This window comes from Prenolepis imparis, unplaced genomic scaffold (assembly GCF_030444845.1).
Source record: "Prenolepis imparis isolate NDT839.2.m4 unplaced genomic scaffold, iyPreImpa1.0 SCAF_9, whole genome shotgun sequence".
In the NCBI taxonomy this organism is placed as follows: Eukaryota; Metazoa; Arthropoda; class Insecta; order Hymenoptera; family Formicidae; genus Prenolepis; species Prenolepis imparis.
In genome coordinates this window covers 12627576-12651892 of record NW_028141167.1, presented here as the reverse complement: position 1 = coordinate 12651892, position 24317 = coordinate 12627576, and the positions used below count along the sequence as shown (strand labels likewise).

The following is a 24317-nucleotide window of genomic DNA, read 5'->3' as shown; positions in this document are numbered from 1 at the left end:
TGCTACGAGATAACAATCTGTACATTCCATTCTCATAAGCATGATATTTATAGCGCATTTATTTCTAATTTCTTATTATAAAGCATATTCCAACTTTTATTTCTTCGAAAAGCAGATCATATACAATTACTAAAAATTTGTTCCACTTATGGCGGAGAATGTTTCCTTCATTATTATAAATCCTCGGATGAGAGTACAGCTTTTTCGTAATACTAAATAAAAGATTTTGCAAGTTATATAGGCCGATTACACGCATCAGAGGATTACAATACATATTTATTATATAATGATCTAGCTTTTCGAAAAACTCTCGGCCAATGAAAATTCGGGAGCTTTATAAAATCGCAGAAACAAAAATATATAGTTCTCTATCTTTTCTCATATCATCAGGATTTTGTGTGTACAAGATGAATAAAGTAAAGACATGTTTGGCATTTATATTTTTTGAAAGCGTATATATGTATTATATATATATGTATATATATATGTTAAGATACAATCTTGAATCTCGTCCGTGCTGAAGAAGATTGAAGATGGTTTCTCGCGTAAGATGTCTTCGTTCTTCCATTCGTTCCTCCAAGAACATTTCTTGCTCTCGTCGTACATCTTGCTCCCTTTTCCTGTATTTCCTCTTGCCACTGTAAATCTTAATCTCGTGCGTTCTTGCATCAAAATAAGTTTCTTTCCTTCTTACCCTATCTTATATACGCGATAGCCATTTCATTTTACAAATCTATTCTCGGACTAAATGTAAATATTTTCTTAATACAATTATATAGATATATGTATACATATAGAGAGTGCACTATATCGTATTAAGATATATGTATGCAAGATAAAAGTAACTCTGCGATCAATTGAGAGATAATTCTAAGGTGAGCACACGAGTTTGGCTACTTTGAAAAGAAGACAAGAACATATAGAATTCTATATGTGAAGTTATACTAAATCCTAAAGACTAATCTAAATTCGTTAAAGTAAATCTTGAAATCCCTTTTTTAATCGATTATTCTACGATACTTCCCGACATTGTCGCGTTTAGTTAACAATTCTCTTAGCTGTCACGTATGTTCATGTCAACATTACAAGCGACATAATATTACTTTTACTTCAAGAATTAAGAAACGAGGATCGCAATGTGTGTATGAATGTGTATATGTGTACTGTTCCACATTTAATGTTTCTTTAAATAAATTCTGCAATTCTGTGATTTTAGCACACCTTCCTATCTCTTCGATGTTTGTATTGTTTTTCTTTTCTTTTTTTTTAATGTCTTGCGCGATGTGAAGAGTCTCCTCGTTCGTCCCGACGATCCCGCTCTCGTTCCCGTTCACGTTCTCGTTCCGGTTCCCGTTCCCGCTCGGCTGGTCTTCGGCTTGATTCACGTTCTCGATCTCGCTCTCGCTCGCGCTCTCTGTAGCGATCGTCATAATACCTACACAAGTCACGTCAGCCAATTATCTTACTTTAGTGCTGCTTTCTTTTTGTTATATCTAACGAGTCCACTTTAACATGAACGTTAATCTCTCATCAGGCATTGTTAATGCCTAATACAAAGAAACACCGCCTCTCTTTGTCTCTCACCTTGTCTTCTTTAATGAAATCTGCTTTACTATGATATATCTCTCGTGTACAAAAGCGCATAAGCACAAACGAATTTAGAAATATGACTAAAAAATACGCGATCACAGATATGTAGCTACAATAATTTTTACTTATTATTTTTACAACAGAAATACACAAATATTTCTAGTACAAAGAGTATATGTTTCCCTGATCTTCTATACAAGTTAGTAGTAATAAAAGATCTGTATTATTGATCAAAAGAACAACTTTTGATCTTTTCGTTTATTTTAATCTTAATTTAAGATTAAGATATTCGTTATTTCAGTTTTTTTCTTACTTCGCTATTCTACGCGCATTTTTTTTCTTATCTTGATGAACGAAATGAAAGATGAAAGGAAGGGAAGTGGATTTGTCTACGCAATGGACGCGTGACATTTCCTATTTTGCATTATTTCATCGTTAAACTTAGCGTTTATTTAAGTCTACATGCATTCACTGTAATGAAAAAAAGTTAATTACCTAGACGCCTTGGAAGTTGCGACGGGTGCCGTCTCTGGCGGTTCTTCTTTTACTCTTGGCCTGGCTGCTTGACGTGTTGTACTAATGAAAAATGGATATATTTTGTTATGACGGTACCATTATAATAACCAGGCTTATTACATTTCATTAAAAGCAAATAGATTATACTATAAGAGAGATTGTAAGTTTAAATCATCGCTATTTCGATATCAACGAGAGATACATTTCGCGAGAGACAAAGCTATTTTACAATTACATCATTAATCATCCGTAGAAATACAACATAACTGTAAATGTATCGCAATCGCGATCGAATACGATCAATTTATAAAATAAAGAATTAATATACAAGTGTTTAAATTTTAATAAATACCAATATAGATATTAACTATCAATGACTTAGATAATTCAGGGCGAAATGTGATATTTAACATCAACCCTGGTATCATATACCAAAGAAAAAAGATAAATAACACGCAATAAAGAGTAAATTGAGCGAATTGAGTAACACAATGCACATTAAGTAACACATATTTTAATGTACTTTTTAACTTTTCTCTTTTCTTAATATATAGTCATAATTTGGATCAGTAGTTTGTGTATATGATTACAGGGTTTCATGTTCCTCACTATGATACTAAAAGTTTCAATACAGCATGAGAACGTAAACCGTGAACTAGAAATATTTGTCATATATATATGGCAAATATCACAGCAAATATTGTCTTTACTATTCGTTATATTTTTATGCTTGCAAATTATATTTTACTCAATAATCGAAAGATTTTTCGTCGCTCCGTTCACTGGGTTATACTTATAAAATATAGCGAGATACCGCGTAAAAAATGATGTAGATATACGCAACACATGTTTGTAAATCTTAAAATTAAAAATAGTGATAAATAACTAAAAAACATTATAAACAATTGTGTATGTGTGTGTGTAACCAAATCTTACATTGCGACCGATGTGTACCTGGTTTTTCCTATGCGTAATCACGAAGAGTCATAGTTTAATTTGTATACGCGAGAAAACCGAAAAGATAATACAATATTTTTTGCACAACGTAAATCTGTACGAAAGCGCGGCGCGAATAAATAGAAAAGATACATCAATCTTTTACATTTATATTAATATAATGTCTTGTTACATTGCAATATTTTTCAAATCGTTATACCAATTTTATTGTGTTAAACTTGTACGAGTATACTTGAAAAAAATAAATAAATAAATAAATAAAATAAATAAATAAAAAAAATATATATATATTTAATTATAAATATTATATTATATAATATATATAATATATATTATATAACATATACGATAAAATATATATATACGAGGGTAAATCAAAAAGTAAAGGGACAAATAAAGAAAAACACATTTATTTTAACCTATGTGGAAAATTTACATATCATTTTTCGACATAATCCCCACCAACATCGATACATTTGATCCACTACTTAATAAGCTTCTGTATTTCATTCTGGAAGAAAGATTGGGTCTCGTAGTATTTCTTTTCTTCTTTTTTTCTCGTAGTATTTCTTTTCTTTTTCTTTCTTTTTTCTTTTCATCTTTCGGTTTATTAAAAAAAGCACTACGAGGAAAAAATTTTTCTTCGGATGAGAAGGTCATTGCAGTGGTGCATAACTAGCTACGCATCCAATCCAAATCTTTCTTCCAGGATGAAATACAGAAGTTTATTAAGTAGTGGATCAAATGTATCGATGTTGGTGGGGATTATGTCGAAAAATGATATGTAAATTTTCCACATAGGTTAAAATAAATGTGTTTTTCTTTATTTGTCCCTTTACTTTTTGACTTACCCTCGTATATATATATATATATATATATATATATATATATTATCGTATATAAAGATACTCTGCTATATATAATAAAAAAATGATACACAATAAAATCAATTTTATATTAAAATAAATACAAAAAATTAGATTCGTTTAGTTTTAATAATTAGTCAATTTACTTTTTTGTAAACATAACGAATATAATTCGTGTATTCTTTGTCTTCATATATTTCGTAGCATATTTTGTAGACGGACAATGATACCGCATTATCTATTGTTTACACGAATACACACATAATTTAGTTCGAAACTTTTGTTACCTAATACACTATCTAATCTAATGTCGTGTCGATAACTATTATATAAGAAAAACATGGAATATACATTGCAAACTTGTACACGATGGATGATTGAAAAAATGCTCGATTGCGTAATTATATACGAAAAAGATCGGCAGAATCTGCTGCCTCTAGAGAAAAATTACGATAATGCTTCAACCATGATTTTGCAATTTTGTTTATAATAAGTATCGCGTTGAATTATATTACGATGCATAAGATAAACGCAGCGTTAACTTTCTTTTCCTTTCGTGCCTATATTTCGTGTGCAATAATTCGAATAAGATTTAAAACAAATGAACAATTTTACGGTTGAAATAATGAAAATTTGCGCTATATAAAATTTATCAATAAGTACGTCGTCAAACTTGTATGATTGCTCGTTTCTGATCTTGTACTGATCTTCTCTCTTCTCTGCTATTTCTTTTTAGAGTATTACATATTTGCGTTCGACATAAAAATAATAGATTCTTTCGTGCCTTTTAATTCTCGCTCACGGTACAAACGCACAATGTAGAAGTTCCGCATTGACGATCTGTCTTCGATAGACAGCGTAAAGGAAATTTATTGATTCGGCATAAATAAATTCCAATATACTATGTGAGGAAAAAATATATCGGGACGGAAAGATTCAGTTCCGCACCTCTTCAGAATCCTTTCACACAATCTATTATAGTATAGCGTATACTCTTATATTTCTACGAACGACATATCTCTCACGGAATATACATAATACTTGATTAGCGTCAGCGTAAATGGTTTATATCTCTTTGAACCATTAGTCCCCCCCCCCCCAAAAAAAAAGAAAAAAAAAGAAAAAAATTTGTTTTCCCTCAACAAGACTCGTCCTTTCACACAATTGGACGCGCACTAAAGGTCGAGAGGTGCAATTTAAGAGAGTAATCTGGTGAGATCATTTGGCTTACCTTTCTTCTCTGCTTCTCTCTCTATATTCACGATCTCTCTCGCGTTCGCGTTCTCTTTCTCTGCTGCGTGATCGCTCTCTCGGATATGGTTCGCTGTAATAACGCTCCCTGTCTCTATCGCGGTCTCTTTCTCTCTCGCGATCACGCTCCCGATCGCGCTCCCGGTCCCGCTCTCTGCTACGTTCGCGATACTCGCGATCCCGGCTCCTGGACCGTTCGCGTCGTCTTCTATGACTGCGCTCTCTATCACGCGAACGCGAACGTTCTACAAAAAAAATCGTTATCCGTCAAATAAAATATATTGACAGAGGAAAAAAGGAAAAGAGATTTTTATATTTCTACTTTTAGGAGAGAGAGTTAAAAGACTATTCCTCTTTATTATCTTGAGCACTTTTAAGAATTGTATTGATCAGAATGAAGCACAGTACACTAAGGTCTCACCTCTACGTCCGGATCCGTAGCTCTTAGTTTCGACGCCGCGCAAAGTATCCTGGAGAGAGCTGATCAGGATCTTGCATCTGTCATCCGCGGCTACCTTTGATTGTTTTATTAACGATATAGCGGTAACCAGAGTCTCTATGGCACTTGCGTATTCACCCGCCGCGGCATCGGACACCGCCCGAGCGATCGCGGACGAGGATACTGTGCGATTGCGGCCCATTATCTCCTCGAATTCTTGTTCCGTCAGCGGAGGCGGACCTTCCGGACGATGATCAGGACCAGGTGCTCCGTAAGGTGCCTGAAATAATATAGAGAATCGTACTAAAATATTTCTTCAATAGAAATTTCGTGATAAATAGCGTAGTATGGATAAACTACTTTGCAGAGAAATTATTTGAAACGGTAGTATCCATTAAAATTTAATGTGCACATGGTAGAAAAGAAAATTACCGACTATCGCTCTTTAAATATTTAAATGAGATGTAATGAGATAATACTTGTGCACTAGGTGGCCCGTAACCATGTGGCGGCACATGCGGCGGTCCATGCGGTTGTCCATGAGGAGGACCGTGAGGAGGACCATGAGGAGGACCATGAGGTGGTCCATGAGGTGGTCCATGAGGCGGACCGGGAGGTCCCGGTGGATGTTGGCCTGGATGCTGATGAGGTGGTCCTTGCGGAAAGAAAGCCGGATTGACATGAGGCGCTGGACCACCTGGTGGTCCTTGCGGAGGTCCTTGAGGTGGTCCACCGTGTCCTGGAGGCGGCCCTCCCGGACCTAACAATGTGCATGATTAATGTCAATTTCGGCTGAAAATACTTTTGCTTTAATCTCGTTTTTATTTCCCTTAATTTTATTAAACGTAATTTATGAATGCATTGTGTAAAACACATAGAAAAAAAATCACATTCCTATTTTATAATCTTGAATTATATTCTAAATCATATTTTCCCCTTTTTCATTATGTTTATATATATTATCATTTTTTTATATATATAATATAGTAATTGTGTACTGAGAAATTCATTTATGAAGATATACATATATGATTTGTAGATATGGTGCAATAAAACATATAATTACTACGATTGTTGATACTTTAGGAATTCAATAAATAATGGTACGTCTTTCGCGCATTTTAATTATACGAAATGATCCTTTGAAACATCTTGCACCTAAATGCTTCTGCCAGATCAATTTCCCTCAATATCATGCATCTCGTGTATAGCACAGTTAAGGCTCCTGGGTGCTCACCGCGGCCATATTGGATTGTGACGTCAGAGGTGAGAAAGCACACGCTGAAAATTCTTAGATGCCATTTTTTAATGAAAAGATATTTCGATTAAACAGCACTTCAGATGGCTTTAGCACACTCTTAAAAACCCCCGAAAACTATCCTTTTCCCTTTATAATCAATCAACATCTGTAAAATGATCGAGATATGAGACTTTGACATGCGGAATGATTGCGCATGTGCAAAGACCAGACGGACTGGGCTTCATAATATTACATTTTACAGCTGTTGATTGATTATAAAGGGGAAAGGATAGTTTTCGGGGTTTTTTAAGAGTGTGCTAAAGCCATCCGAAGTGCTGTTTCATCGAAATATTTTTTTATTTTGAAATGGCATCTAAGAAATTTTAGCGTGTGTTTTCTCGCCTCTGACGTCACGATTTCGACATGATCGGAAAGGAGCCAGGAGCCTTAAACAATTGACTAATAAAATTTGTAACACCGAACGAGCATTCTAAGTCTCTCACCACCCATAGAACCTGGAGGAGGTCCTCTCTGTGGTGGGCCTTGGCCAGGCTGCGGCCCTTGCATATGTTGATGTTGAGGGAAACCTGGTGGTCCCTGAGGCCCATGATGCATTCCTATGCACATATCGAACAATCTTATCAGTAATACTAATATGCTCTTTCGGCAAATTGAGTACATGGTAATATATTATCACTACTTTAATTGTGCAATTTCGGTTTCACGAATTCCCACCACATGTTCTTCGTTGTTTTTTCATTCATCGTTTATTCGATCATCATGCAATTTGAGAAAGTACTACATACATTCAATTTCAAGATGTTTCAAAGGAGCAATAAATCTTAAAGATTTTGAGATGAAAACGAGATTTTACAAAGATAAGAACCAAGTTTTTTACGGGAGTATGAAACAAAAGTCGATCTACGCACGAACCTGGCGGTCTATTCCATTCAGGACGCGGTTGAGCTCCTCTTGGATCCCCTGCAGGTCCACCAGGATGTCCGGGTGGGCCACGAGGAGGTCCCTGGCCCGGTGGTCCAGGGGGACCACCGTGAAATTGCTGGATAAAAACAGATAAACATTCTATTTCACTCTATCATAAATAGACAATCAGTAATTTCAGCTCAGTGAGAAAAAAACAAAAAATTAATAAATAATTTTATAATTAAAAAACATTTGTGTGTGTGTGTGTGTGTAAGGAGACAAAATTTACATTAGCATAAAATTAATATTCTGTGAAGTTTTTACATAAAGATTAATAATACTAAAAACATATAAAAACATATAATATTTCAATATTCTCTTAAAAATTTAATATTGTTTAAAGTATTATATTGAATATTATACATATAAATTATAATAATATAATATTATATGTATTATTGTTAAAAAAGCAATTTTCAAACATTTTATTATTGATTTATAATATTTCTAAGCACATGTATAGTAATATGTATAACATCTGTTGCAAATCACAAGTATTATTTGTAATAACATCCAATGCATCAATAAAACACAATACAAACTCGACCTAATTCAATAAATTGCGGAGAGATTATATTTAGAACATTTAATTAATTAATTTCTATCAGCCATATATATGTTGCAAGTCTCAATTATTATTATTTTTCAACAATTCTTTTTATTTTTAAATATAGCCAGTTTATATTTATAAAGATTTAATCCTTGAAATTGAAGCACTCTGAAAACAAGTAATGAAAATAATTGACTAGATTGACACGGAATAATCTATTTTTTTTACAAGACGAAAAAAATAGAATTGAAAAAAGACCTCATTATCGATTACCTGTGGCATATGATAACTGGCTTCTGAAAGATCTCTAGTGCAACTCTGTTTACGCGTAAGACATGTAAGTGCAAAACATATTTAAGCCTGTACTATGATTACTTACAATAAACAGACATGCATTAATCAATCTTTTCGAAACTGTGCAGATTTCTGTATAAATGCATCTTTTGCACAAGTATTACGATTATTCTATCAAAAGAACTATTAAAAAAATATTTCGCAATATGTCAATAATCAGATTCTGCACAGTTTAAGGAGATTTCTATACATCTTCTATATATCATAGAGCCATCACAGGAATTTTCAGAATAATACTTTTAAAATAATCAATGATATTACGTGTTCTATCGAAAAATGCAAGTTTCCACGTATAATTCATCTCTATTAAATACATTTTAATAAATTTATGTTTAATATATACTTTTTAATGTTTTTTGTCTTTATATTTTGAAGATAGTACTTTCATTCTCTCATTATGGCCATTTAATACTCTACAAGAAGTAACAAAAAATATTTTTTTGCTGTACATATAACTTTTTTAATGCACATACTTTGCAAAATTTCCAAAGAATTAAATTCAGATCGCATAAATTTGGCTCAAAATAAACTTCAAAAATTTATTTATGCAGTTATAATGCAGAATGCAATATTAAATAGATACGAGAATACGGTTCGATGTGTATTACGAATACTTTATCCATTCACGAACAATATAAAAAAATCTGCCAGTGACACGTACCATTCCAGGCGGTCTATGCTGACCGGGGCCTGGTCCTGGTGGACCTTGCTGAGGTGGTCCACCCGGTCCACTGGGTCCTCTAGGCGGACCTGGAGGACCGTTCGGACGCGGCCCGTTCCATGGTCCTTGCTGATACCCAGGCGGTGGACCTTGATTAGGGTGACCAGGCAAGGGATGATGTGGACCAGGACCAGGTCCCAGTGGCGGACCATGCATTCGCGGCGGCCCTTGCTGACCCGGTCCACCAGGCCCCGGCGGACCCATTCCGGGTGGCGGCATTCTCTGAGGTCTAACGCCCTGTGGAGGGCCCATCATCATTCTAGGACCGTGATTTTGTTGTGAATGTTGAGGATGTTGAGGATGTTGGGGGTGCTGTTGATGAGGTGGCATTGGTGGCTGATGTTGATGTGGATTATGAGGACGTTGGCTCTGACTCTGTTGTGGAGCCGGAGCGGGTCGTGTCTTACACTGCGATTCAAACTGAGAACACATAAAGAAACATGTCGTGTATAAGTCCCACATGTATCCACTACTCGCGATGTAGCGTATTATCTGCGTACGCTGCAATTGCCTTCTTTTTGTTTTTTATTCGTATCATAATGCACAATTATATACATACTTGATTCAGCGCCTGTTTCGTTGGAAAAGTCACTACAGGATTTTGACCATGTAACTCCTTCTTGGGCAGTCTTTCCATGCATATTCTCATACTCTGTTCAGAGCCCAAAGATATTACACAGAAACCTTTGGATTGTCCGTTGGCGCGATTCTCGAAGAATTTCACTTCTGCAAAGTCAGTAACACCGATGCTTTGCACTGCATCTGTTATATCTTGATCACTTGTCCACTGAAAGTAAGGATATTTGTTATGATATTTTATCTCGACTCTCATGTAATTACATATATAAAATAGAAAATTTTAATATAAATTATCTTGATACACAAGCATATTAAAAAGATAAAAAAAGGAGTAAAACATTTTATTAAGATCTAAATATTTTCTGATCAGACAAATCTTTGATATGTACTAAAAGAAATATAATAAGAGAAAAGTTTTGCATAAAAAATAAAGCAAAATTAAATTATTAAATAAGTAATTAAATAATAACAAGTTATTAAAAACAATTCTTTTTAATTTTAATTTTATTTTTAATTCATAAAATATTCTTTTATAAGCTATTTTTTTACTGAATTTTTTATGATATTATCAAATAAAATGTTCTTTTTTTTTCTTATAATAAATATACTACACAAAACGATATATCACAAATATATTACATTAGAAAAACATTAATCTATAGATATATTATCTTTTGATCGATATACGTAAATGTCTTATCGTATGTCTTATATTATGATACCCAATAAATTGTATAAGAAGAGTAATAGGAAAAAAAATATCTAAAAAATGTTAAAATTAAATCTTTCTATGCATATATACCCATGTCAAATTTCCAACATAAAGTTGATGACGTCGACCGATTTGGTTCGGTTGTATATTATTGCCAAGTTGATGATAAGGTGCGTTTCCATTGGTTTCCTCATTGGGAGACGTGGTATCGCTACCACCATCCCCGGTATTCCCGGAGGAAACGCCACCATTACCACCTGCTGGGGCGGCGATCACGTCATCGTAGAGATCAACGCCATCACCGGCGAATTCGTCCTGAAACAGATATGCAAGCAAGCAATGAAGTACGCTGGAGAAGTACGATGGAGATAATGAGAGACATTGAATTCATTTCTTTTCTTTTTGGGAGAACGCGTGTCATGTTGAGCGATAATATTAACCAGTATTTTCTTTTTCAATTTTGTATCTCAGATGAGAAGCAGACAGACTAGTCGCAACAAATATAAATGTGCAATGGTGGAATTTTATTTTAGTATGTACATACACACATATACACACACACACGTATGTGCTGAATATGTTACAGTCAAAGTGCAAAATAATTCTACAGAATATAATTAGATAAAATAACACAACACTAAACAAATATTCTATACTTTACTTGTCTAATCTCTATTTCTTAATTACATCATTATCAAAAGTTATTTATATTGTATTCATCAAAAAGAATTTTAATAAATCTTTATTTTTCTCTTAAAAAAAAAGAAAAAACACAAAATTTGTAAGAACATGTTGAGTTCATGTTGTTATTTGAGCATTAAATATGAGTGCAAATAAAAGCCACGAAGAATCAATCATAAAACAGTCTACAGTAAAATTATTGAACCGTCTATTGTAAACAAAAGCAGAGAACTCGCAACACATATTTAAAATAATGCTCAATATGACAATATGATCTCAAGACGCTTCTATAATAGTTCAATGTATAAATTATATAGCTTATGGAAATTAATTATCAAAATGTAAATAATCGAAAATGTACCATTTTCTTATTACACGCGACTTCCTGCACCTTGGTAGTTCAACCGATCAACCAATCGTACACTTCGACTGTAACAGATATGCAGATATACAGACTTTTTTTGCATTGTGAAGAGACAATAAAGCGCAGATTAAAGTCAGATGTAATTTCAACAAGTTCAAACTTTGATGCGACATAGATACACAAACACAATCTTAATGTATTTTATTTCTGAATTATATCTTACATATTTACTCTTTCTTCTACAAGACATACGATTGTATATATTTCATTTACTTTGTTTAAAATACAATAAGTATCATTTTCCTGAAAGATATTGTTTAAAAAATCGAGAAGAGTTCCTTTCCAAATTTATATCTAATAGAATTAAACGTCACCATTTAATTCTGAGAGAATATCTGGAAAACTGTACATAATACTTAAATTGAAAATCTCCTGTACAATCTTGTGGCAAACATTATTAATTCAAGGTTCCTCCTATTTATAAAGCACATTAAAAATCGACTTGAATGAAATTACACCGATTTCAATCCTTGCAGAAGTATACTAAACATTTTTTCCGCAAGGGAGAAAATCCCACCCCCTAAAAAAAAAAAAAAAAAAAAAACAGAAAACGTGTAATATATCTCGCATGCAGCGGAGTACGTGTGTGTTTTTGTGTGGAAGGATGAAATTATAAAGAGTCATAGACAGACTAAAATAAGGGGGAAGGAGGGGAGGAAGAGGGGGGAGAGAGGGGGGGGGAGAGAGAGAGAGAGAGAGAGAGAGAGAGAGAGAGAGAGAGAGAGAGAGAGAGAGAGAGAGAGAGAGAGAGAGAGAGAGAGAGGAGGACGGTGTGAGAGAGAAGAGTATAAACTACTCGACATTCGCCTTACCGCTAGCACCATTTTGGTCAATTCCTGCTGCGAACCCGTATATTAGTGTGCTTTCGCGCTAGCTCCGGGGAACGGAAACGCGCGCGAGCGCACAAGATCACACAAGCTCGGCGGCAGCAGACGAGAGACACGGGCACTAGCTCTAGGAGACGGGCGATCGTTCAACAAGGAGATTGATTGTGAGGCAACAAACTTCAGGGCGAAGCGTCTCGTCTCTCTCGCGCGCGCGCGCGCGCGCTTAGTCTTGCCGGCTCGCGAAAATATACACAGTATTACAATAATAATAATAATAATAATAATAACGTTCACGAGAACTCGCGGTGGCGCGAGTCGATCCTTAGCAACGTACCGCCCTTAGCGAGACCACCATGACACCCGAGGAACCGCGCGCGAAACAATAATTAATCCGGGAATCCTCGCAGAATCGCGAAGGCGATAGCTCCTTTTCGTTCCCCCCCGACTCCCCCCCTCCTTTTTCTACCCAACCTCTTGGCGCGTCGCGATTTTACGCGATCGCGGATACCTTCTCGACGAACGTCTCGGCGGAGAAAATGGGAGAGAGAGAGAGAGAGAGAGAGAGAGAGAGAGCGCATGCCCCGCCGGTCTCTTTGTCGCTTATTTCAGAGAGAAGTGCGAATTACCTGCGCGAAATCTTGCTCGAGATCGTCGGCGTACAAATCTATGTCACCGTCCGCCATTTTCCGTACACCGACGCTCACTGCATCGAGATACGCCAGACGAGCCGGGTTGCTCGCGAGGATATACAATAAGCGCGACGTGAGCGCGACACCGCGGTCGATTACGCCGTAGGCCCCCGCGATCAGCCGGACGTGACGTCACACCGGAGCGGAGTAGCAGCCGGCCGGCGAGGCTCGAGTTTTCATGACGCGAATCGATTCGTTCCTCGGCGAATCAAAGATGTCCACCAATAGGAGCAGGGAACAGTACTGTTCCCTGCTCCTATTGGTGGACATCTTTGATTCGCCGAGAAGTTTGTTGCCTCACAATCAAGCCAATCAGGGAGTCCTGCGTTCAACTAGAAAAAATCCACCAATAGGAGCAGGGAACAGTACTGTTCCCTGCTCCTATTGGTGGATTTTTTCTAGTTGAACGCAGGACTCCCTGATTGGCCAATCGGGCTGGTTTTACCCTAGGCACCGATCGATCCGAGTGGTTGCGTCCAATTGCGATGTAACCAAATTAAAATCTGATTAGCTGAGTATGATATAAATATTTACTTTTGATCATTTTTATTGAATTTTAATGAAAAATACACTAATTTTAATAATAAATACACTTATAAAGTTTGCGAAATAAAAATCATCTCTTGATAATATGAAGAGTTATAAATAGTGATATTTATGGAGGTTAGAAAATCTATCGACCGGTGAAACTGATTCCACGTGTTTTCCTAACCTTCAAAAATGTTATTTTTAACGACTCGCGACTTTTTTTATACTTTCGACCGACAATGTTTATACTTTTCAAACATTTGTATTTACGAGGAAAAAAAAAAAAAAAAAAAAAAAGAAAGTATTTTCATCGACATTTAAGTAAAACAAGTCGAACTTTAAACATTTAACTTATATTCGCAAAATGGATGGCGAAGTAATCGAAGATATTTATCACCCTTCTGTAAGAGCAGTATTATTAAAGAGACACGAAGTACTGTAAGTTGAACTTTTTTTCTTTCCATCGGGCAATTGCGAAATTTAATAAGAATTAATTCGTTATTGATGATTACTTTCACTAAATCACTAAACTAAAAAATTAATTATTAGAGAAGAACAGAGAGAGAGAGATGTGCTGTATAAATTCACGAGAAAACATCCTTTGGAGTTGAGGAGATGGCCAATCTTTAACGTATTAGAATTGAGCTTTATTAGGCAAATTTCTATGGTTATGATAATTGGTAATTTGCTTTTTATTTTCACCCTATTTTCATTGATATCATAATTTATACTTTGACATTTTTAAACAGCTAAAAATGGAGCTATAATCGCGACAAGAGACAAAATGGTATATGCCTTGGGTAATAATAACTATGAGCAATTAGGATTAACGGACACATCTAACATCCTGCATCCAAGAAAACTAGAAATATTGTGTGAAGCACCTATAAAGAAATTTGCCTATTCTTTGGAACTAAGTAATGCTGTACTTTTGGAAAATGGAAAGGTATATTAAAAAATTACATATATAATGAAAAATAAAATGAGAGTAAAAAATATTATCAAGTTGTGGAAGAAATAATTGGCTTAAACACATATTTAATGAGTATATATTATATATATAATGTTGCAGTGCATAAATATGAACACGTGACAATTCTCTTTATACAACTTTTAAATAAGTTTTATTTTATTAACATTTAAAATTAGGAAGGAAATTAAATTATTACTGGAAAAAAATTATTACTGCTCTTTTGAATGAAAATACATGGGAATAGAAAAAAATATCCTTGAAATATAAGATTAAGATAAATTTTTGTTTTCTAAAATATTATTTTGCATTTAAAAAAAAAGTAGTTTACGATACCCTTGGTATTAATTTTGATAATTTTATAAAGAATGAAATTGTGTGTATAAAAAATGTATGATTTTTTTTTACTATTTATTATAATGTAGCCAATGATTTTATACAATCGCTGAGAGATTTCATAAATTCAGGAAATACTCAGTACAAAGTATTGCAAATGATTACCTTCTTTCACAAACTTTTCTGCTGCAGTGTTCTTGTAATCAAATTTTAATATTCTGTATAAAATAATTAAGACTAAACATGATATTAAAATCTATAACATCATTGCTTTTAAAAGGTATACTTATGGGGTAACAATGTAGTCTTATCATCTGATACATCGCACACATTTTCTCAACTCAACGAATTGACTGAGAAATACATTACAGATATTGCGTGTGGTATTCAATATTTTCTTTTTCTCACTCTGGGTGGAAAGGTAAGCAATTATATATGAAATATAGTAATATCTATATAACTATTGTAGTTAAAATGTATGTTGTTCCTAATTTTGAATATCTGTATGATTTAGGTATATTATTGGGGAATAGATATGTTTTGGAAAACAGATGATATAGATATAATAAATAATGATAATTCCACAGAAAGTGACACAACCAACTCGAATTTGTTTTACATGGTAAACAATTTTGATGAAAAGAAAGTTGTATTTATTGCTTGTGGTGCACATTTTAATATTGCTATCACTGATGAGGATCAGGTATATAGTTGGGGCAGTAATATATATGGCCAACTGGGCCTTGATGAATCTGTTATAGACGACATAAACTCTAGCAACAGTTACAAATCCACTCCGCAGAAAGTCACTGGGCTCTCAAATCAAAAAATAGGTTTTTGTTTCATTTCTAATAAAAAAAAAATGACAATATTGAGCATTTGCAAATGCAAGCAACATTGCTAAGCGAATGACTTTGATGTTTCAGTTAAGGTAGTCTGCGGAGAGGCGCATGCATTGGCACTTACAAAATATGGAAACCTCTACATTTGGGGTAGAAATAATTATGGACAATTGGGTACGACCAGTACTTCTAGTTTTCTACCCTTTATTTCCTACCCCGTTACGGTAATTCATTTTAATGTGCAATTTCTCATAATAAAAAAAACAAAAAATAGAATTAAAATATATATCTTTTCTTGAATAGTTAAGAATGAAAGTAAAGATATTGGACATCGCGGCAGTATACTTATCTAACACAAGCGTCGCTCTCAGTAGTGATGGACATATCTATGTATGGGGCTGCTGGAATAATGAGGCGATATATACTCCGACTATCACTCAGTTTTCGAACATGTACGATATATTCTTATATAATGTACCGTACATGATTTATAATTTCATGCCTGTGGACACATATGACCGTAAATGTAAAACATCGAGTATATTTGGGTGCTGGTCATCTGCGTTCAATAATTCTGTATGTACTATCTGACTTTTTGATATTCGTTATTTTTGCATGTATTTTAAATTTTTTCAATGTAAAATCTTGTCTGTATTTATGTGTATCCATATTTTAATATTCTTTTTAAAAAAAATAAAGTTATTCAATTCTAATTGAAGTAGATTATTAATTTAATTTTTTTTAAGTTTCTTAAAAGTTTTTTTAAATATATATATATATATAATTCAGATTTAGACTATACATATTGTTAATATTATATTGTCTATATATTCTTTCTTACAGGAGATGAGTGATCTTATAATACTAGTAGAGGAGAAACCTCTTTATGTACATAAAGCCTTTCTGATAATCCGCAGCGCATATTTCAGATACATGTTCAAATATAGTTGGGCAGGAGAGAATTTCAGGTATTTAAAAAAGTATTTAAAAAAGAATCAGCATACCATTCTTATTAAAAAATTCCTTAATTTTATTTAATCGTATATTGATGTGTTTTCTAACAGTGTGATCAAGCATAAAAAATTCTCTTATGATGTGTATAAAGGTTACTTGAAATATTTATATTTTGGTGTAATTGATCTTGGTGTGGAAAAGATACTAGGTAAGTTAAGCGATTAAATATCGATGTCATGATTTATATATATATTATTGCTTAAATTTGTAATTAAAATAACGCCTTATTTTACAGAGTTATTGGATTTAGCTAATGCATATTGCGAGATTGAACTTGTGAAATTCTGCACTACATCTATAACTGGACGGCTCACGGAATCAAATGTAATCTTTGTCTATGTCAATGCGATTGAACAGTATTTAAAAGTAACTATTACAGTTCATAATTGGCTATTAAAACTTTATTAACTTATTAACTTAATTGCTAAATGTGAATATATATGTCAAGTGCCATATAATTTTCAGGATATAGAGGAATGCAGTTTCGAATTTATATTAGAGAATATGGCAGCTGTAGTATTAAGTGAACATTTCAGAAATTTGGATAGTAAAATAAGAGTTGATTTAACATGTAAATTAGCCAAAGCTGGTGCTTTTAAAACGTAATTTGTTTTCTTAAGCTTTAAACTCGAAAATGAAATAAAATTGCCAAATACTTTTATTTCCGGATATATCTAGTCTTAACAAAAATTTTTTTATATTTATTTCTAATGTTATAGTATAATCTTATATATAGATGCGAATAAATGTCCGAATTGATTTTGAATACACAATTCCAGTTAATTTTTTTATACAATTTGTACGTGTTGCATAATAAATTTATAAAATATTTTTTTTGTGGAAGTTAATTGTTGTATTTTAAAATATCAAATTTATGTTCAAATTATATTGGTTTTATTCGGCTGTATCGAAATAAAAGCTGCTTTTATTTAACAAAAATGTACATAATGTTTATGTTTATGCATTATCTATATGACACAATATATCATATGCTCTATCAAACTGCAATTTCTGTAGTTAGCATTATTCATTTAGCTTATTTTTTTTATCGCAGAATATAAAAGTAATAGGAACAGGGAATAGAAATATATGTACCAATAGGAACAGAGAGGGGATAGATATTATTCCTTGTTTCTATTATTTAATTCCATGTGGTTGGTCAATTGTATGATTCTATGTTCCAGATCTGTTGATGTTTTCCTCACTTTCAAAACTGTTATTTTTAACGACTCACAACTTTTTTTATACTGTCGACCGACAATGTTTATTTTTCAAACATATGTGTTTACGCAAAAGAAAAAAAGAGGCTGACATTATTTTCACCGAAATTTAAGTAAATCAGGTCAAACTTTAAACATTTAACTTATATTCGCAAAATGGATAGCGACGACGAAGACATCGATCGGTTTTCTTCACTATCAGAGGAAAGCGTAACATTGTAAGTTAAATTTTTTTCTTTAAGAAATGTGTTAACTTTAAAGAGTCTCTATCGGGCAATTGCAAAGTTTAATCAGAAACTATATTTAATAAATCAAAGAACTCATTTATATATAATAGGAATAAAAAGGAAAATAAAATAGAATCAAGTCAAACGTCGTTAATGATTAATTTTAGTTTAGCGATTAATTTCACTAAAAAAAAAAAAATAAATTATTGATAGAACTAAAAAGGAAGATGTGCGATTTAATTTCACGAGACAACATCCTTTGGAATTGAGGAGATGGCCAATCTTTAACTTATTAGAATTGAGCTTTATTGAGCAAATTTATATGGTCATGATATTTGGTAATTCGCTTTTATTTTCATCATTTTCATTGATGATATTGTTATTTATATTTGGCATTTTAAAACAGGTGAAGACGGTAATTCAGCTATAATCGCGACAAGAGACAATATGGTATATGGCTTGGGCACTAATGACAATGGGCGATTAGGATTTCAGGACACCGATAATGATATCCCATATAGAACATTGTATCCTGAAAAAATACAAATATTGTCTGGAAAGTATATTAAGAAATTTCTCCATTGCTCGAAAATGTGTAATGCTGCACTTATGGGAAATGGACAGGTAAAATTACATATATAATGAAAAGTAAAATGAAAGTAAGAAATATATCAAGTTGTAGATTGAGATTTTTGTATTTTTTTTTAAATGCTATTTTGTGTAAAAAATGTGGTTTGTGATCTTTTTTTTATATTTGTTAATATAGCTAGCACTGATTTTATATAATTACATAGAGATTTTATAAATTCATCAAATATTCAGTAATACACAAATGATCAAACCTTAATACAATTCAGTAATACAAATGATTAAACATTATTCTTTTGCAAACTTCTGCTACAGGATTTTTTTTTAAATTAAATTTTAATATGTTATATATGAAATAAATAAGACTAAATATGATATTAAAATCTATAACATTACTGCTTTTAAAAGGTAAATTTCTGGGGTACAAGTATCTTTCATGCGTATAAAACACCTTTTAAACTCGATGGGTTAAATGAAAAAGTCATTATAAATATTGCATGTAGTGCTAGATATTTTCTTTTTCTCGATGAAAATGGAACGGTAAGCGATCATTGAAATATATGATATCTATATAATTATCATTGTTATACTAATTAGATAACTTAAAATATATGTATGATTTTAGGTGTACGTTTGGGGAGAGCACTCTTACGTCGCACGTGAAAAAGCATCCCATATAACAAACGATTACATATACATCAGGAAGTCGTTTGAAATAATATCAGAGGCTTTGAATGGAAAGAAAGTTGTACATATTGCTTGTGGTTCGAATTTTAGTGTTGTTATCACTGATGAAAATAAGTTGTACAGTTGGGGCGACAATGAATATGGTCAATTGGGAGATGTCGAATATGCTCTACACAAAAATGATTCATACTGCACATTCAGTTATACTCCGCTTGAAATCATTACGCTCTCAAATAAAGACATAGGTTTCTAAAAATTCTTTTATTCTTGTTAAAAAAAAATGCGCGATTATTTGCAAATGTAAACGACCGATTTTAATGTTTCAGTTAAGGTAGTCTGCGGTAAAGCGCATACATTGGCATTATCGAAAGACGGAAAACTTTTCACCTGGGGCAGAAATAATTACGGACAATTGGGTGTAGAGAAGAAGAATTTCCGTCGGCTTAATTTGGTGATTCATTTTAATGTGTAATCGCTATGATAAAAAAATAAAAAATAAAAAAAATAAAATACGATTTTTTGTTCAACAGTTGCCAATGAAAACGATATTGGACATCGCAGCAGTATACACCAGTGACATAAGTGTCGCTCTTGCTGAAGATGAATGTGTCTATATATGGGGTTGCTGTTTTAATATGAAAATTACAACTCCGATTGTCACAACATTTTCGACTATATACGATGTATTCACAAACAACGTGCCGCACATGGTTTATATATATGATCGTGTCATTGCGCATGAATCTAAACATTCTAAACGTATAGAAATGGATACAATGTGGAAAAGCTTAGAAACTGCATTCGATGATCCCGTATGTATCATCCAACTTTTGTTATTTCTGCATGTTTTACATTTTTAAATTGTGAAGTCTCGTCTATGTGTGTGCATATTTAAATTTTCTTTTAAAAACCATTTAAATTAATAATTTACTTTGATTCTAATTCGAGATTTAATTACCAAGTTTGTTAATTTAATATATATATGTATGTGTAAAATTTAGATTCAGATTATATGGTTAATATTATGTCAGTATATTTTAACAATTTCTACGTTCTCTCTGACAGACGACGAGTGATCTCGTAGTAAATGTAGAAAATAAACCTATTTATGTACATAAAATAATCCTGATGAAGCGTAGTGAATATTTTAAAAACTTATTACACAATGAATATATGGAGGAAGAAAAAAATCTGAGGTACATATGTACATATTTAAGAAAGAGAATCGGTACTATTCTTATTAAAACTTCTTTAAATTTATTTAATCGTGCGTCAATATTTTCTCCCAACAGGGTGAATATCCAGCATTTTGAATTCTCTTATGTTGTGTATAAAGCCTTTCTGGAATATTTATATACTGAAATGATCAAACTATCTACCGTAGAAAACATTTTAGGTAAGTTAAGCAGTTACATATGTCATGATTTATTATTGCTTACACGTGATTATTTTTACTCATTTATTATTTTTACTCATTATTATTGCTTACAATGAAAGCTGCCTTGTTTTATAGAGTTGTTGACTTTAGCTAATACATTTGGCGAGAGGCAACTAAAGTATCAATGCAGTAAATTGATAAAATCAGGATTCACCACATCTAATGTAATTTCTATCTATAAATTTGCGATTCAAAACAATATGAAAGTAACTATTACAGTTCATAATTTTTTCTTAATGTCAAACTTTATTAATTGCCAAATATAAATATATATGTCAAATGCCATATGATTTTCAGAGAGTGGAGGGTTATTGCTTCCAGTTCATATTGAAGCATACGACAGCTGTAGTATTAAGCGAATCTTTTATAAATTTAAATAGTGATATACAACTCCGTTTGATGCGTAATATAGCCGAAGCTAAAGCTTTTAAAAAGTAAGTTGTTTTCTTCAGAGTTTGGAATTAAATCGTTAAATATCTTTGTTCCTATATACATATCTAATTATAGAAACTTTCATTTTGTTTGCTTTTGGATAGTTTTATGAGATATATAGAAACGAAAAGAATTGATTTTGATCACAATTCCAGTTAATTTTTTAATCTTTTGTATTAGCTTTATTCAGTTGTACTGAAAACTACTACGGAAATATGTTTTATATATAATATTTATATTTATGCAAATGCATACAATAGATTCTGTCAAACTGTAATTTCTGTAATTATCAGCATTCGTTCATTTAGCTTATTGCTTTTTATTGTAGTTGTAGCTTTTATCGTATATTTGTTTTATAGTATATTTGCTAATTAAGCTAACTCTTATAAGATAAATAATTTTAAGTACATATACAAAAAATTCATGCTTGTATTTCCCAATATTTAATAAAAAATTTTTTAAACTTGAAACTATTATTTCCTAACATAAAGCCATTCAATGTCCAATGATAAATCATAAAATAATCTAATATATAATGTAATATAAATTCATAAAATAATTCCTATAATAAAATAATCCATATAATTGTAATAAATTCATAAAATAATCCTATAATAAATATTTCTTTTTTTAATATCTGTTATATATTAAAGATATAAACTTTTCTGCTCGCAAATTGTAAATCCGTGCTTGCAGGACAAAAAAATAAAATGAAAAAATTAAAATTAAAATTAAAATTATTAATGTAGTAAATTTTTTCAAGTAAGACGCGATATGGATCGGCAAGTCAGAGTCAGTTCTCGCGATTGCATAACGAGAAACACATGCGATGATTCAAGGGTAGCGACCTAGCTTAGGGAGATGAATTACAAATCGTTGGCCGCGCACAATTCTGCCTGTAACTGGATATTTCACAAGTTTCAGGATTGCGAGAATGAGGTAATGAACAACAGCTGGCTGCTAAATTTTTACCCTGTCCATAACCTGTACAACAATCGTGTGTCAACAAACAATCTGTGCTTGCAGCATCCTTACCGAAGGTTCCTGGGATACTGCGAGCAGATCCAGAAGCAGATGAAGGAATGCATAAAGGAGCAAGTAGGTCTTCCTTGATTTTTGGTCGCGGTTGAAGAAATTAACGTGGGGATGGATCTCTTCGTTTGTTGCAGAGAGAGATTCGTAGGAGAGCAAACGCAGAATCCAGACACAAGAGGGTAGAAAGCAGAGGAATCCTGCAGCAAGAAAGTAGCAATTAATTGTTAGCACACGATTAGTTTTGTTATTAATAACTCAATTATTAATGATTATTAAAAATCACTAGATTAGAATTTATTTTTGTAATCATATATGACTGTGTGTATATATATGTTATTTGACAACTGCGGACCACGTGTCGTTTTGGTTGAAATATTCAGTGATCTAGAACTTGGAATTTAATATGGATTTGACAACAGACGTTCATGAGCCAGAGATCAAACGTTTGAAGTCTGAGAATGAGTGTGACGAGAGGTCATGTAAAAGGGAGCAGAGTAGCGATCAAGAAAATGTGACAGGTACTTCTGATGCAAAGGAAATCTTTCTTGAAGAGAAACAAGAGCAGCAGGAAGGCGATGATGGGAATTTAGAAATTATTGACGACGACGACGAGTTTCAATTTCCTCCTGACAATGATGCTTCCGACATGTTAGATGAAGTGGAATACAATGGCTATCTTCCTACTGTTACCGATCGCTATTTTACTCCCTATTACAAATTAAACGTCCAATCGTCCGGAGATGATATATGCATACGAATACACAGCAATCGTATTTGTATGCTGTCCCTGGCACCTAGTCACGTCATTCTGCAGGGTGATAAAGACATAACGAGAGTGAATTTTAAGGTCAGCGATAAGTTAGACAGATCTAAGAATAAGGTCTCAGGAAAGGGTAAGCATGGCGCGCAACCATTGCAAACTAATTCGAATATCTGTAGTATATCATGTTCTGACGGACAGACCTATATGATTAAGTGCTGTATGGTTGGAAAGTTAGTGGAAGTTAACGAGTTGTTGTTGGAAGATCCAAGGCTTCTCAAAAATCTGCCACATAAAGGTGGCTATTTGGCTATAATATTACCGAATCTAAAGCTTTTGGAGAATTTGAAAGAATCTTTATTGACTCATGAACAATATATTGAACTAATTAAAGAAAGAGAGAAAACAGTAGCAGACACGTAAAGTACAGTATGTGGAAATATTTAGTTTACACTTGCAATAATTTATATTGGGTGAAAAATTACTTGGTAACAACAAATTTAATAATAAGATATCTTATAAGAAATGACAAATCCAAAAAATTAAAAATAATAAAGACAGAACAAATACAGAACTACATGAATTCAGTTTTTTTTATCTTATGTTTTTTTAATCTAATTTTTTCTTTTGCTTGTTTTATATTTTTACAAAATAATAATTGAACAATTTTAATAATGTCACATTATCCATAAAAAGAGATCCTATTTTGTGTAATGAAGAGTATTTAAAATTATATCTAACGGCAATCACATACATATCTTTTTCTAATATGAATTATTTATAGCTTGTCTCCTGAGTTTATAAGCTCATAAGATATAATTATTAATACTGTTAAATCATAATATTGATATTATGATTAA

General features: G+C 32.7%; 4 protein-coding genes across 21 annotated transcripts; 3 read left to right on the top strand and 1 right to left on the bottom strand.

The window, feature by feature from the left end:
• Positions 1 to 434: 434 nt before the first annotated feature.
• On the bottom strand, positions 435 to 13494 carry Cpsf6 (cleavage and polyadenylation specificity factor subunit 6). 7 transcript variants are annotated; one of them, XM_083047226.1, is made up of 13 exons: positions 13318 to 13404; positions 11802 to 11869; positions 10850 to 11074; positions 10028 to 10255; positions 9409 to 9888; positions 8667 to 8711; positions 7793 to 7919; positions 7363 to 7476; positions 6099 to 6379; positions 5602 to 5899; positions 5161 to 5425; positions 2086 to 2166; positions 435 to 1435 (listed from the first exon to the last, which is right to left on the bottom strand). In XM_083047226.1, the coding sequence occupies exons 2-13, from the start codon at positions 11802 to 11804 to the stop codon at positions 1267 to 1269; spliced, it is 2316 nt and encodes a 771-aa protein (XP_082903352.1). In that variant the 5' UTR covers positions 11805 to 11869; positions 13318 to 13404; the 3' UTR covers positions 435 to 1266. The 7 variants fall into 7 exon arrangements, with proteins under 7 accessions (XP_082903352.1, XP_082903353.1, XP_082903349.1 ...); XM_083047227.1 differs by lacking the exon at positions 13318 to 13404 and adding an exon at positions 12677 to 12813; XM_083047223.1 differs by lacking the exon at positions 11802 to 11869 and having other exon boundaries at positions 13318 to 13494.
• A 404-nt stretch (positions 13495 to 13898) lies between these two features.
• Positions 13899 to 18387, top strand: LOC145940287 (RCC1 and BTB domain-containing protein 1-like). Of its 2 annotated transcripts, none has more exons than XM_083045214.1 (11): positions 13899 to 14346; positions 14458 to 14588; positions 14658 to 14854; positions 15495 to 15635; positions 15729 to 16047; positions 16141 to 16280; positions 16360 to 16632; positions 16900 to 17024; positions 17121 to 17218; positions 17306 to 17436; positions 18255 to 18387. In XM_083045214.1, the coding sequence occupies exons 1-11, from the start codon at positions 14273 to 14275 to the stop codon at positions 18261 to 18263; spliced, it is 1638 nt and encodes a 545-aa protein (XP_082901340.1). In that variant the 5' UTR covers positions 13899 to 14272; the 3' UTR covers positions 18264 to 18387. The 2 variants fall into 2 exon arrangements, with proteins under 2 accessions (XP_082901340.1, XP_082901339.1); XM_083045213.1 differs by lacking the exon at positions 18255 to 18387 and adding an exon at positions 17536 to 17843.
• On the top strand, positions 18351 to 22972 carry LOC145940284 (RCC1 and BTB domain-containing protein 1-like). 11 transcript variants are annotated; one of them, XR_014425982.1, is made up of 14 exons: positions 18369 to 18508; positions 18731 to 18855; positions 18924 to 19141; positions 19514 to 19645; positions 19731 to 20037; positions 20119 to 20243; positions 20323 to 20604; positions 20858 to 20988; positions 21085 to 21188; positions 21321 to 21436; positions 21528 to 21664; positions 22426 to 22601; positions 22689 to 22760; positions 22832 to 22887. XR_014425982.1 is itself a non-coding variant. In XM_083045209.1 (13 exons), the coding sequence occupies exons 1-13, from the start codon at positions 18447 to 18449 to the stop codon at positions 22916 to 22918; spliced, it is 1743 nt and encodes a 580-aa protein (XP_082901335.1). In that variant the 5' UTR covers positions 18369 to 18446; the 3' UTR covers positions 22919 to 22972. The 11 variants fall into 11 exon arrangements, 4 of the variants coding, with proteins under 4 accessions (XP_082901335.1, XP_082901334.1, XP_082901338.1 ...); XR_014425981.1 differs by having other exon boundaries at positions 21306 to 21436; XR_014425980.1 differs by having other exon boundaries at positions 20858 to 21188.
• On the top strand, positions 22949 to 24030 carry LOC145940289 (protein Abitram). Its single transcript, XM_083045218.1, has one exon. It carries the CDS (start codon positions 23101 to 23103, stop codon positions 23878 to 23880), a length of 780 nt encoding a protein of 259 aa, XP_082901344.1. The 5' UTR covers positions 22949 to 23100; the 3' UTR covers positions 23881 to 24030.
• The last annotated feature ends 287 nt before the right edge of the window (positions 24031 to 24317 follow it).

Bases quoted from the DNA above. Each gene is read 5' to 3' on its own strand.
- Cpsf6 (XM_083047223.1), bottom strand. From the start codon at position 13,374: ATGGCGGACGGTGACATAGATTTGTACGCCGACGATCTCGAGCAAGAT. The intron at 7,477-7,792 runs GTTCGTGCGTAG...ATATGTGCATAG, and splicing joins TGAATGGAATAGACCGCCAG to GAATGCATCATGGGCCTCAG. The intron at 5,426-5,601 runs GTGAGACCTTAG...TTTTTTTTGTAG, and splicing joins CTACGGATCCGGACGTAGAG to AACGTTCGCGTTCGCGTGAT.
- LOC145940287 (XM_083045213.1), top strand. From the start codon at position 14,273: ATGGATGGCGAAGTAATCGAAGATATTTATCACCCTTCTGTAAGAGCA. The intron at 16,633-16,899 runs GTATGTACTATC...TCTTTCTTACAG, and splicing joins CATCTGCGTTCAATAATTCT to GAGATGAGTGATCTTATAAT. The intron at 17,219-17,305 runs GTAAGTTAAGCG...CTTATTTTACAG, and splicing joins TGGTGTGGAAAAGATACTAG to AGTTATTGGATTTAGCTAAT.
- LOC145940284 (XM_083045208.1), top strand. From the start codon at position 18,447: ATGGATAGCGACGACGAAGACATCGATCGGTTTTCTTCACTATCAGAG. The intron at 18,509-18,730 runs GTAAGTTAAATT...AATTATTGATAG, and splicing joins TCAGAGGAAAGCGTAACATT to AACTAAAAAGGAAGATGTGC. The intron at 20,244-20,322 runs GTGATTCATTTT...TTTGTTCAACAG, and splicing joins ATTTCCGTCGGCTTAATTTG to TTGCCAATGAAAACGATATT.
- LOC145940289 (XM_083045218.1), top strand. From the start codon at position 23,101: ATGGATTTGACAACAGACGTTCATGAGCCAGAGATCAAACGTTTGAAG.